Source organism: Aythya ferina (genome assembly GCF_964211825.1).
Source record: "Aythya ferina genome assembly, chromosome: 1".
Classification (NCBI taxonomy): Eukaryota; Metazoa; Chordata; class Aves; order Anseriformes; family Anatidae; genus Aythya; species Aythya ferina.
In genome coordinates, this window is record NC_140296.1 from 181,161,141 (window position 1) to 181,174,639 (window position 13,499).

Consider the following 13,499-nt stretch of genomic DNA (forward strand, 5'->3'; position numbering starts at 1 on the left):
TTGCCAGCACTAGTCAAGACGCAGATGTATGGGGCTTTGGGCGACCAGATCTATGACAAGGGAGTTGGGACTGGATGATCTTAAGTCCTTTCCAGTACAAACCATTCTATGCATCAGTCACATGAACTGGTGTGCATGTTATCAAACACGTAGTAGATTCAAGTGGCTCCTACTTTGTTAATGGCTTAAACCAAGATAGCCTGACAAACAATCTGTTCAGCTCTCCCAGTTTAGTGGTTAAATCATAACAACAACAGTTTCCTAGTGTCCATTCAAACAGAAAGAAAGTACTTAGTGTATATTTTTAGGGTGAAGTTTTTTCTCTCAGACCCACGGAACTGAGGACAGTGTGTGCACAGAAACAAAGAAGCTGCTATGAGCTTCATGTGCTGGGACAAAAAAACAAACAAAAAAAACCAAGCTGCAGCTCTCAAAGGCCAACTGTTTCTGAACAGGAAGGCTATCCTTTTTGTAAATAGAACAGATTATAAAGAATATTTGAGTGTTCTCTTATCTTGTATAGTTGTCAGTTTTCTCTATAGACTGGGCTGCAAGCACATAACAGCTGCTGCCGCAGTCTTGGTTACAGTGTGCTCTACCTTTCTTTAGATATCTACAGATCTTAAATACTATATTTCTTCACTGAAAGCATGTGGAGACCATTTGCATTCCACTCTTCCCAGGCTCTGCAATATGGTGGTTGTTTCTGAAGGGAGGTACTCACTACACTGGCCCCTACCAAGTCTAGAGCTACTCTTTATTTCTGGTCAAGTATATCCCAGGAGAAAGAAAAAAATCTGGTTAGTTGACTTAGAGGAAACAAGACGTCCCAAAAATCACTGAACCTATTTAGTCACTAACTCCAGGTTGAATGTATTCCCAATAAATCATATCATGGTGTTCTCACCCTCCAGGGTAAGCATATGTGTTAAGTCTTCCACAGAAAGAAAGAAAGAAAGAAATCAGTCAAAAGACAGTAACTTTCCATTGACAATCCTACTTAACACAATGAAAAACTTTGTAAAATGTAAATGGTTTTATCCTTTTAAAAATACATCAGTGTCATTTCTTTCCATCTTTTTAGTTAAGAAAGCTATTAACAAAGACTTTTTAAAGTATGAGATTTATCCCTATAATTCCTTTGTTCCATCTGTATGTTTTAACATAACATTATTCTTAAAAGACTGCGTTTTGAAGAGCTGCATCTATCCATGCACTTGGGAACAAACTGCAAGTAACAAACAGAGGATTACATATTAAAGATAATCACAAAAACCTTTCTCCAAAAATACTATAAATCTAATTATTTGCATCACTCTTAATTTTCATATAATATATTAAGAAGACACCAGTGTTGCTGCTGTGTGATTCTCTTGTTCAAGAACTCATACAATCCACTTAGTCACTAAAATGCCATTTGTAAAACAAAGTATTATTCACATCCTGTCAACTATAAATAGCAGTGCAACACTAAAACTATGGTTACATATATACATATGTTTTTTTATCTTAAAAAGTAAAAGGTACCAAACAGCTACAGGATGCATATGCGTATGCTTGTTTGTATTATTTTGTTTTCATGCTTCTCCAAGTGCCTATTATTTGAAAAGTTGCTAAGAAAACAAGAAATCAAGTTGCCTTTGCTGTCAGTAAGAGCTGCTTAGTAATTGTAACTGCAGATCAGGGCATTTGCTTGAAAACATACTAGGAATACAAGATGAGAGGAGAACTGGGGCAAGCACTGTCGTCCACAAATACCACCAATGGACATAAATCTAGAAAAATCTACAGAACATCCATTCAGTAAGGGGAAAAATAAATCCACGCTGTATAATAAATGTGGACCCTTAATACTGTAGACAAAAAGTTGCAAGAAATACTAAGTGCCAAAGGAAGAAAATAAAATAAAGGACTTTTGCAATAGTATAAGGGTCATTGCAACAGCAAAGAATCTGTCAGATGAAAAGGCCCAGATGTTACTAGGAGGTAAACCATAGCACCTAGCAAAGAAAGACAAAATGCATTGTGAACAAAGGGAAAATTCCTCTTATCCTCATGCCTGGTAGCAAAATTAACCCTGAATGTGTCAGAAAAACGTATACCATTTGCCTAGCTATGGATTTTGGAACCTAGCTTTACACTCTGATTTTAAAAATACTTCCGGGAAAAAAAAAGAATATTTTTCTCCAAATACTATTTTAATCAGTGAATCAGGGATTATGTCACTAACAAATACGTTGTTAGATGAAATAACAAAGTAGTCTTGAATGCAGTGGCTTTTAAGTCACCACATTCCACCTTCTCTTGTGAAAAACTAATCCTGATTTCACTAAAAGTTAAGTGTACTCTGATTTAGAGAAAGCTGCTGTTCAAAAGCCTTTGATAATGCTGTGAAAACTGTTACTTGGACTTTGTATCTATATAATTTTAAATCATTTTGTTAAAGTACCTATAAAATATGAAGACTGACAGTGTGAAGGTTCAGAGATTCTACCTCCTCAAGGCTAAGGGCTGGAAAAGTGGAGAAAAGAAAAAGAAAATTGTTAACTACCTCAGTAGAATGTAGGGAATGAACTGAGGCTATTTCATCTAGTTCAAATATAAAGAAGGTTCATTTTAATGATTCCCCAAGTAACACACTACTCTGAAAACATCTTCCATCATTTTCAATGCTGCTGCAGAAACACTGGTGATGACATATTCTTCTTTGCTTACTGTAAGGCAAAGTTTGTTCTTTCAAGTTTTTGCCTTTGCTACAAAAAAGAAAAAATCAAAATTGTCAAAGAACTTGGGGTGAAGATACTTGATTGCTTTTTATAGCAAGGGAGTGGAGAATTAGAATGGATGTTCATGCAGAACACAAGCAAGAATGCCTTTCTGTGTTCCCATTTTTTTCTCTGGAAGTATTGCTTATATATATATATATGCTATACTATGACTTTTGTCATGTAAACTATGTATCTCAGTTTCAGTTTCATATTTTAAAAAGTGCATTTGATTAATTTAATATTAAAAGCTAATGAAGTAATACTTTACTTCACATGAATGCTGTAACAAAACTTGGAATCACTTACCTGTATGTCCATTCGTAGCAGCAGAATACAAGGCAGAATAGCCATCTTCACAAGAGTAATTAATGTCCAGTCCTTCTTCATTAAGCAGCATTGATAATAAAGTGACATTTCCCTGGGCAGCAGCTTGGTGAAGAAGGGTGGGCCTGCCACCCAGGGGGACAGGACCACCACTTGTTAACAAAGGGGTTAGGGAGGAAGACCAGCCTGTGAGTTAAAGCAACAGAAGTTAGAAGGAAGACAAATAAATAAAGCTTTGCATTTTCTGTGCTCTTTCAAAAATTAAGAAGGATTTTCAAAATGACAGAATTCGTTAGTTTAGCACAAGTTATGTGATAATGCTTTGTCTGCAAGAACATAATCTGAAGAATAAAAACTTTGTACAGGGATGACAAGTTGTTAAAGCAAACGATTTCAACAGGTTAATGTAAAACTTGTTATGAATTGTAGCAGTGGCTGGATGTCTGCCAAAACTAAAAATTTATATTAATAAAATTCAGAAAGTACTGAAAGTTTTCTATAAGTTTTAATTGGATATATTGGGAAGGCTTTTTTTTAAAGTATCTAAGGAAAGGTTTCCAAAACAAAATGTGTTTATGTGAAAATTTATTATCCCTTACAGTCTTAGCCCAAACCTCATTATATCTCATCCATAGTTATATAAACAAATAATGCAGACAACTCTTAATAACTTCAACTGACTTTCAATAACTTTGTGGGAAAAAATAATTTGCAGAAATAATGCAGAAATAAATACTGAGCAACATCTTAAGGTAATGACCATTTTACTCAGCAATACTTAAATGATCCAGTGTGAATGAATAAAGGTTATATAAAATTCACTAGTGAAAGCTTTCAAGTTATGCAGCCCAAAGACAGTATTCAACCCAAAGCTTTAAAAGCTTTGGAGTTATCTTGGTTAAATGTTGCCTTTATTACTTTTCAGCTTTAGTAGGGAGTTTGTTAAGAATATGAAGTTTGCTGCATAAGGCATAAAAAATTTTGTGCATTCTTCCTTGATCAAGGACTGCAAGAGAAAATAGGAGAAAGATCTTTTTGTATATTACCTTTGGAAATTCCACATTCTCTGTTTCCCTCTTGAATAAGTAAGTTTATTCGTATTCTCTAGCCACATACAAGATATTATATCAGACTGAAATCTGACAATATGAGGAAAGTTTGACTAGATTTTAATGTAGCTCTGTGACACTCAACACTGAAGAGGAGCTGCAGGGCACTACCTCCAGCTCCATCAAGCTGGTTAAGTGCTACCCAACCTTCAACACCTAGAACCAAAATAGTACTGTGCTAGGATAAGCTCTACATTTTAGAAAAAGAAAATTAAATATGGAAACTCCCCCCAAAGAATTCTATGGATGTAACAGATTTGGGAACCTTGCAAGATCCAGGCAAATTTTAATTAAGTTCCAGTCTTACATTGGAAACCATCAGCTGAGCAGCACTTATAAAGAGAGCATAGCTTGATCTCAGTTCAAAACAACAAAGAAATATGTGCTGAGTATTGTTATACTTGTTTCAAAAGCAAGCTGAATTTATCATTTCAAATTAAATTTACTAACTTAGTACATAAAAGAAAATATATTTGCAGTATTTTCACAATGTTAGCTTACTATTCAACTTATTTTCTTTATAGAGTATAAAATTTATCAGTACAGCTGTGAAATTACCTTATAAATTTAGTTTTAAACTGATGAAAAACTCTAAAGTTAACTCCATCCACCTTTCTATAACTTCAGTTCTGAAGTTACCTTTTGACTACTAATACTTTTATTAATGTTTGTTTTTCCTATATTTTTAATTAAGAATTTTGAAGGTTTTCAAAAGTTTTCAGAAAAACTAAGGAAGATACAAAGTAAATTACATCTTTTAAGTGATAAAATATACTACATTTACAGTTCCAACAGTTAAGAACAGCTGACTTAAAAAAAATCCCCAAAGAACTTAATAACTATTGTCCATCCTCTCCATTATAAAAGTGCCTTTATTTTTCTGATTTTCTATTATTATTTGATACTAAGTGTGCTGCTGTTGTTAGTACACACATCATTGTTTTTTAACTGGCATTTGATATGTATTTTTTACTGTCTCGACATGGTAGTTGATAGTGGACGCTGCTTGTATGGCACTCCGGAACAGTCTTGGTTCAAGCTTCCTCCTCATTTTAGAAATACAATCTGATTCGTATGGGATTTAGGGGAGTTTGGGGAGACTGACTCTAAGTTGTAAGCATGAAGTCCACTCTGCAAAGCTGTTTCATAATGTGAATAGTATTGCTGGGAATCCTTCCTTATTGAAAATAGTGCAAGGTAGTTTTTTTATTGTTGTTGTTTTAAAGCATTAAGGGAAATAGAAAGAAAAAATAATAATAAGGAATGTTTATTGTGCCATATGTGCTATCTTAATTTTTGTTCCAACACCCTGAAATTACATTGTGGAAATTCAGTGATGACATTCATTATACGTAGCTATCATTGGATGAAATCTTTCTGCACAGAAAGATACAGAAACTGAACAATAAGATATATGCAAGTTTGGTTTCTATCATCAATGTAAATGAATACAATCAGGCTGCATTTAAATAGAAAATAAATACATCAATATTAGGAAATACCAATAAATAAGGTACATCATTACAGATGCAAAAAGTTAGGAAATGTGAAGCATCTGTGAAAGCTTGTAGGACATGCAGTGATGAAGGGCAAAGGGATAGACAAAAACAGCTTCTGGCATCAGCTTCAGAATGTGGAGATGGTTAATTTCAGAGCCCAGATCAGTGCCTTACCCCCCCCCCCCGCCCCTTTTATATTCTAAGCCAATTGAATAGAGAGAATAATTAAAGAAATCACTATAGAAATGAGCAAAACAAAAAACATACTTCACTGAAAAGTGACATAAAAAGCGCCAAACCAAGAAGAAAGTGAAAGCAGAGATCCCAGGGGTATGAAAATCCAACTGCCTAGATTCATTTCCATTTTGAAGTCTTAGAGCCATTGAAATGTAGGAATCCAAACAGAGCAGAAGCACTTTGGCACCAGTTCAAAGGCTGCTGAAGTTAATGAAAACACTGTCGCAGATTTTGAATCAGGCCATAAATGTTCATTGTAATTTCTTTATGTGCAGTCTGTTCAACATTGATGACAAAAGCTGGTGTCTTTTCTTACCAGGACTGAAAAGAGCAACACAGTACAGTGCCCCACATTTAAAGGAAGGTATCACTGCATTCATTTAACAGAACATGTGACTGAAACTATCTGAACTCATATTTTAAGATTTCTTTTAATACTTGTTCTTTCTAGAACCAAGACACTCCCCCAGTGAAAATTACACTATTGATATGTTCTTACAGCAATCCAACCTAACTAGGACATTTGTTTTCAAAATAAGAAAAGGAATGCCTTAGTGACTAGGCTATTGTCAATTCTTCTGACTCCACAGTAAGAAGAAAGAAACGTGAAATTATCAAGAAACCAAAAAATATGAAAGTTGAGGATTCTTTCCATTTCTTTCAATATTAAATCTGTTTTTCACATTTTTGTAAAATATTACAAAATTCAGATTGAAGCTCACTACTTACTATACAATAAAAAATGAATAAGATTTCACTGCCTTAACTGAAAGAAAAATTGAAATTCCAAACATTTTCTGGAAAAAAAAAAAAAAGTAAATAAAGTAGATTAAAGCCAACCAGAAAATTAGCAAAACTACCTGAATCTGTGGCTAGAGGGCATGGCAAAATGCAGATATGGGAAAGAGGTTTCAGTAAGATCATACTCAAAAAAAAGAAACTGAAAAAAGAAAGCAAATGAGTGATATTAATTCAGGCATTACTGGCCAAATCATCTTACTTAAAACAGTGTTATTGAGTTTGGTCTAGCTTTTTTCTAAGGCAAAGTCAATTTGTTTATTAAATCTGTTTTTTTTTTTTTTCTCAGCATAAAATTTCAATGGAAATGTCTTTCCATAATTGCTTAATGTCTACTGCTCAAAGTTTATTTAGTTCTAGTGCAGATCACAGGAACACTTGGCCCAAATAGATAAAGTATCCTTAAAAACAAATAAAAAATAAGAAACAAGGTTGGATTGGAGAAAAATGCAATCAAGTGTTACTTTAGGTTAAAGTCAAAGGAGCTCCTGAATATTCACCTGAATATTGCAAATTTACTAACATTCTTTCTGCCTTATTTTGGAGGTCAGTAGAGGAGGGATATTAAAATAACAGCTTTGATAAAAATTAACAGTAGACCACCAAATATAGTTTAAGTAATCTTTTTTTGCGTACTTCTGGTTATGGGATATGTTTCCCATTTTCATTTGTGAAAATTCACAAAAAGCAGTGCCACTTACAGAACACTAAGTGTCAAATACTCAGAACAAGGATTATGAGATTAAACGGTCTCAATTGTTTCTATCCCTTCCAATAGCAAGTGAAGACTGAGTAAAGCCTAAATTACGAAAGGCAATCTGAACACATAAAACAGTACAATTGAAAAAACAACAGTTTTTGACAAAAATCTCATGTTTGAGAATTGCCTTTAAGAACTGTCATGAATTTCACAAGCTAAAAATTCACTATTTGGTGAGAGTCCTATTTAAAGAATGATTGTTGCCTAAAAACGTTCATACTTAGAAGCACAAACTAGTGCATGCAGTTATGAAGTCAAGTAGGAAAGAAATAAAGTAAACTTATATTTAAGATAGAAGATTTATTTTTTTTTTTAGAGAATAATCAAAAACTGTTTTAATTGATCATCAAAGATCATCTAGTTAATGTAAAGGTAATTGAAATATACAGTCTATTTCACACTGGCAGGGTTTGTGCAAGACAGCCTCTAGCCCACAGAAACTATTAACTTTGAAGCTGATTTTCCCAATAATTAATTTGCTGTACATTAATAGAAACTTAAATTCTTTACAAAGTTATAATTCCATTATGGAGTCTAACAGCTCCTGAAGGCAAATGAGATTCAGATAATATCTGGAACACTGGAAGACTAATGAACTATCTGACACGGTAATTGGACTATCAAAAAATAAAGCTTGAAAATTCAGGGCATCTATATGAAAAACAATAAACTAAGAGGCAGCCATCAAATCCCACAGCTGATGACTTCAAGATGTAGTAGACAAATGCAGGATAAGATTTTTGAGGTCATATTTCTGTGTCATACTCCAGAAAGGAGAGAAGATTCTGACAGTGTGGTGTACTAGGCAAATGTTAAAAGCATAACTGTATGAATAAGATTTCACTATGGTCTGATTTAACTGAAAGTAAATTTGAAATTCCAAACATTTTCTGGAAAAAAAAAAAAAAAAAGAAAGAAAAAAAAAGTAAATAAAAGATATTAAAACTTGAGAAACGTGCTGGAAGTCTTCATTGAAGTGGAATGGGAATAAAAATTCCTAAATAATGCAAACCTTGGAATCTCCTGTATATACAGATACAGGTTGTCCCATGGTGCTATCAGAACAATTTCCCCAAGACTAGAGAGTTAGTCCAACTGCCTTACCAACTTGCCAACTGCGTGGAGCAACCACCACCAAAAAGTGGTCAGCTGTGTGATGGAAGCACACCAACTGTGGGGGGCAGTTCGTACCCTATAGATGAGATAAAGATACTCAAGTTAAAAGGGACAAAAGGACCATAACTGAACTAAAAGTAACTGTATGAAGTTTCAGATCATTCAAGCATTCTTCAGCGTTAACAAAGATTTTTTGTGTCCAAAGTGCTCAACTCTGCAACCATCTTCTCACCGCAGTGCAAGTGAGGGTAAAGAAAGGCTTCTACCTGATCTTTCAATGCTATTGATCCCAGCAAGGACATACACTGAAAAGAATTTATAGGAGATCTGCAATTAACTCAAAAGGAGATCAGGGCTTTCTTTGTTCATTTAGCTGTCATCAAGAAGATATCCTGAAGCTGGCAACAAATGAGGCTTGAAAGTCTTCACCACAATGCAAAATGAATAGCAGATACATGCACTGACTGCAGACTTGGACTGTTCACATAACGTTTAGATTTTAATGTTCTCCAACATCAAGCCTTTGCTGATATTAATTGAAGTGAACCTGTGAGATGTCATGTATAGCTATTAATAAAGCCTACAACTATAAATACCTGCCAAAAAAAAAATACAGAAAAAGGAAATAAAACCTCAGTATATTTCTGTAGGTATGAAGTGCTATATTTCAAACTGTGCTGTTATCCAGGCAATAATGTACCTTGAACTGCAAGCATTTAGTGCCATAGGAGAAGAATACAGCTATGCCCTATTTACTAAAAGATTCAAAAAAGCACTGAAAGTAACTGAAGCACATATTACATGGAAGATCATCAGCAGAGATAAAGTTCAAAACATTATTTCAGGCTAAGAAAGCATTTTGTAGTCCAAAATAACAATATTAATAAAAGGTAATTTGTTTAATATTTCATAATCCACTGCCCATTTGCTCTAAATGTTAGAACTATTTACCTTTAAAAAAATAGCTTCAATTTTGAGACCTCCTTGAGGAAGCAAACTAATTGAGGACATTACTAATTCATGCAAAAGAATTTCCATACCCCTGGAATGTGCAAAAAATATAAATGGAAATTTCAGTGCTTAGAAAGGAAACAAAAGAAAAAGGTAAATAAAGCAAATGAGAAATTTAGAGTAAAAACAAAACATTACTTCAGAGGGAGACAGTTTGTAGCATATCAATCCCTTTACCTGATGCTGTTACCAGGAGGCTGTCTGAATCACATGGTCTACAGGATGAAGCACTAACAGGGTTTATGGAGGAGCTACAGGCAATGGTGGTGGGAATGACAAAGGAATTTTCTGAACATGCAGATTGGTTCAGTCCAGGGAAGTGGGAAGGCCAGGCACCCACCTGAGATGTGGCTATGGCTGGTATGGCACAGCCTGCAGGTGCCACAGATAAATCTATAGCAGGTTTTGGTGGCAGCTGAGGTGAGGACTTAGAAATAATTTCCTCATTTATTACCCTGATTCCTTGTGGTGAACTTGAAAGAGGTGAGGTCACGGTTTTGCTGTCAGTTTTTACACTTGTATTTGGGGATCGACTACTATCCATTAAAACCTTAAGCTGTGGGTGTGGTGGAGAAGGAGTTTGCGAAAGCCCTGGTTTTTTAGGAGGAATGGGCGGAGGATTTCCTCTGTCAATTCTTGATACACTAGGCGTCTTTAAATTCATTCTACCGACTGGGGGGTAAGTGCCAACTTCCATTGAATGTGATGTCCCAGGCCGCGACGGAGGGCCGCTTTGAGGGCTGGTAAATCTTGAAAGGACTTGGGTGACAGTATTCCGAGCTACCTGCTTGGCAACTAGGTTGTCACGACTAGTAGGAGATACGTCCCTTGAGGGAGGGCTTTGGGTTGTGTTTCCATTTTGGTCTTGATCGTTAGCATTTGCTTGAAATCTAAACCTAGCTGCTTGGACTCGTGGATTTAGGCCTGGATGGCCAGTAGCATTGGCAGACGGTGAATGCAAACTGTGCATAGATGAAGTTACTGAGTGATTCTGAGTTGTGACAGTTGGTGTGGAAGGAGTGCAAAGGGAAGTACTATTTGGAAAGGGGGAAGTGCTACTTGGTAAATCAGGTGATGAGCCTGTACTTGGTCCATTTTCCTCAGTTCTGTTTTGATTCTGTGTAGGAACAGGAGTTGCAGGAGGGACAAGTTCATTATGTGAAGACTGCCTATCAATGACAGGTTTCACAAGTGCTGCATTGGCACACACATTCATTTTTGTATTGCCAGACACTAGCGGGTTCACTGTGGAAGGCTTCACAGATACAGTCAAAGGCAACTTCTTAGTATTCTCAGTGCTACTGTCCGTCACTACAGGATCTGTTTGGCAGGCAATAGTTCTTGAACTCAGCTCTTCTGTTTCAACGGAAACAGAAACAAGGCTTCTATCTTTATTTTTATCTTTGTTTTTAAGAGAAAGATTAGCTTTACTGTCATTCTCCTTCTTTAATTGCTCAATCATTTTTATCATTCTGTCTCTTTCTTCTCTGAGGTCACTGGTGTGTGCTTCCTCTCTATGAAGTTTGGCACGCAACTGCTCTCTCTCTGTGTCAAACTCAGACAGCTGCTTTTCCATCTGAGCCTCCATTTGTGTACTCCTTTGTTTCTCAGCTGCAAGAGACTCCTCCAATTCACTAGCCTTTTTCTTTTCCTCTTCAAATTTTGACATCACTTCTTCCAGTTTCTGGGCTTCTTCTACTATTCGTCCAGACAACTGCTTACACTCTTTCACTAGCATCAATACTACATGCTTGTTCTTGCCACGTTCTTCTTCAAGACGAGCAGATAGCTTTTTGTGCTCCAGCTCAAGATTCTGTAACTGAGATTTTTCCATTTCCAGCTGTACGAAAACATATAGAAAAATTCTCATTAGCAAGATGCAGACTTTCAACATCACCTAGTATTAATGTGACATTAATATTTTAACCTTTGAGAGTATGCCTAAAATGAACCTGTCTGCCCAGGAAAGTGATTTGTGGTATCTAATGCAAGTGCCTATAAGCAAGAAAAAGAGACAGAGCAATGCAGAGACTAAGTAAAACTATCTACTTTGCTCTATCGATAACACAAAGACTCCACAAATTGATTAAATCCTCATGATTTCTGAGTGAGGATCTGCCTGTTCTCCAGAAATCAGGCAAGCATTGAAATTAGATACCTGATTCAACATGTACGTAAGACATGACAGAGTCCTCTTCTCAGTACAGGAATTGGACACAATTAAGAAATAAGTTTTGCAGAAAAAGCCCAGAAACGAAAGTTTAAGTTCCAGGCCTTCCTCAGACTAAAGAAAATTAATGTTGAAAAACACAGTCCATGCCCATAGCAGTTGTCTTATTTACTAACATTTATAAAAAATACATTAATTTCTGAGAGCAATTTTTTGGTATAGTCACAGACATTTTCCTGTACTTACTAACAGTAGAATGTCTTGCTGACATCAGTGATGTATAATCTATGCTGTAGGCTAGGATCTACTATTATGTGCAGAAAACAGATGAGAATAAGTTTTCCACTCATTCATACAGTCAACGCCTCTAACTCACTCATTTTGCCCACTAACTGTTCCTTTATTCAAAGACTGTCTCATAGAAAAGCACTGGAAAAATACAAGTTAACACACTGATTTATAAAATAATTACTAATAGTAAGGCATCCTAAATTACTTTGTATTTTCCCAGGTAAACTTTTACACATGTCAAATTACAACAGAAGAAAAATTGGCTTCTTTCTTCCTACTCTGTTTACACACTGGTGCAGTCATTTCCTGTATGACTCATCTGGATAATAAAACCAGACAGTGACCATCCCTTCTCCTGTGCTCTTTTGTCAGTTATCAATTCTGCTTAATACTTATGTAGAGATTTATACAGGAAGAACAATTCAGAACTGTACTGATAAAGTGCTTTTTTTTTTTTTTTTTTTTTTTTTTTTTTTTAAGTGGGAATTTTTACTATTCTGGAAAAATAGTCTCAGGTACCTAGAAAAAAATCAAGTGCTCACGCAAGTTTTATTTTGACTGCAACGGGAAACTGCTTCATGCTTCTATGACGTGATATAAGAACATTTCACAGATTTAAAAAAAAAAAAATCTGGTGAAAGCTGAGGCAAATATTTAAGATCCTACTTGTAATAAATGTTTCACTTCAGCAGCTGGAGAAATATAGTAAAGGTTCAGATTTTAGTATCCTGGTCAAATTGATACTGATTTCAGAGCTTAAGATGCTATAGTGTATATATATTATTGTATATAGTATAGCATATATTTACTGTAAACAGGAATGTGGGAAATGAGATGGCCTAAGAGATTGGTAATAGGAGTGGAATATCTTCTCTCTCATTCATTGCTTAAAATTCGTCTTGGTTGCTACAAGAAAAAAACACCATCAAAAAACAGAAAAAAACCAACGGCCACATGCTTTACCAAGAGGTTTCCAGAAACCTGCTGCTACAGCACGCTATTCCCTCTCCTTTACAACAGTAGATTAAATTTCTTAGCTCTTGAAATGTTTTCCACACCACTGTAGATATGCCTGAAATTAATTTTAAATTAAACTGCATTTAAATTACAACTAATATAAATGACATCTTAAAATAAGAGCTTTGTTACTCTCTGGTTGTACCATATAGAATTGACTCTCATGCTATCAAGAGAGAAGTTCAAGAGAGACAGACTGCAGTTGGAACAGAAATAAATCCCACCCACTGTAGCTCATTGTCCCCAAAATAAATTTTCCCCACATGTTAAGTACAATTTAAACACAATAAAATGATGAAAAAGGAAAGCAGGAGAAATGACAAAGAGGACATAGACAACAAATCCTGCAGGAATTAGCTCTAGTGGAATGTATGCCTCCATCTACCAATATTCTAATCA

At 35.3% G+C, this 13,499-nt stretch overlaps 1 protein-coding gene across 4 annotated transcripts in view; it reads right to left on the bottom strand.

Moving 5' to 3' along the window:
• Positions 1-13,499, bottom strand: part of CTTNBP2 (cortactin binding protein 2) — a 92,266-nt gene that overhangs the window by 41,338 nt on the left and 37,429 nt on the right. For all 4 annotated transcript variants that reach the window (XM_084506380.1, XM_084506381.1, XM_084506382.1 and 1 more), the window contains exons 4-5: positions 9,800-11,462; positions 3,075-3,278 (exon numbers count right to left, since the gene is read on the bottom strand). In XM_084506380.1, coding sequence (XP_084362506.1) covers positions 3,075-3,278; positions 9,800-11,462 — 1,867 coding nt within the window. The remainder of the gene's footprint in view (positions 1-3,074; positions 3,279-9,799; positions 11,463-13,499) is intronic.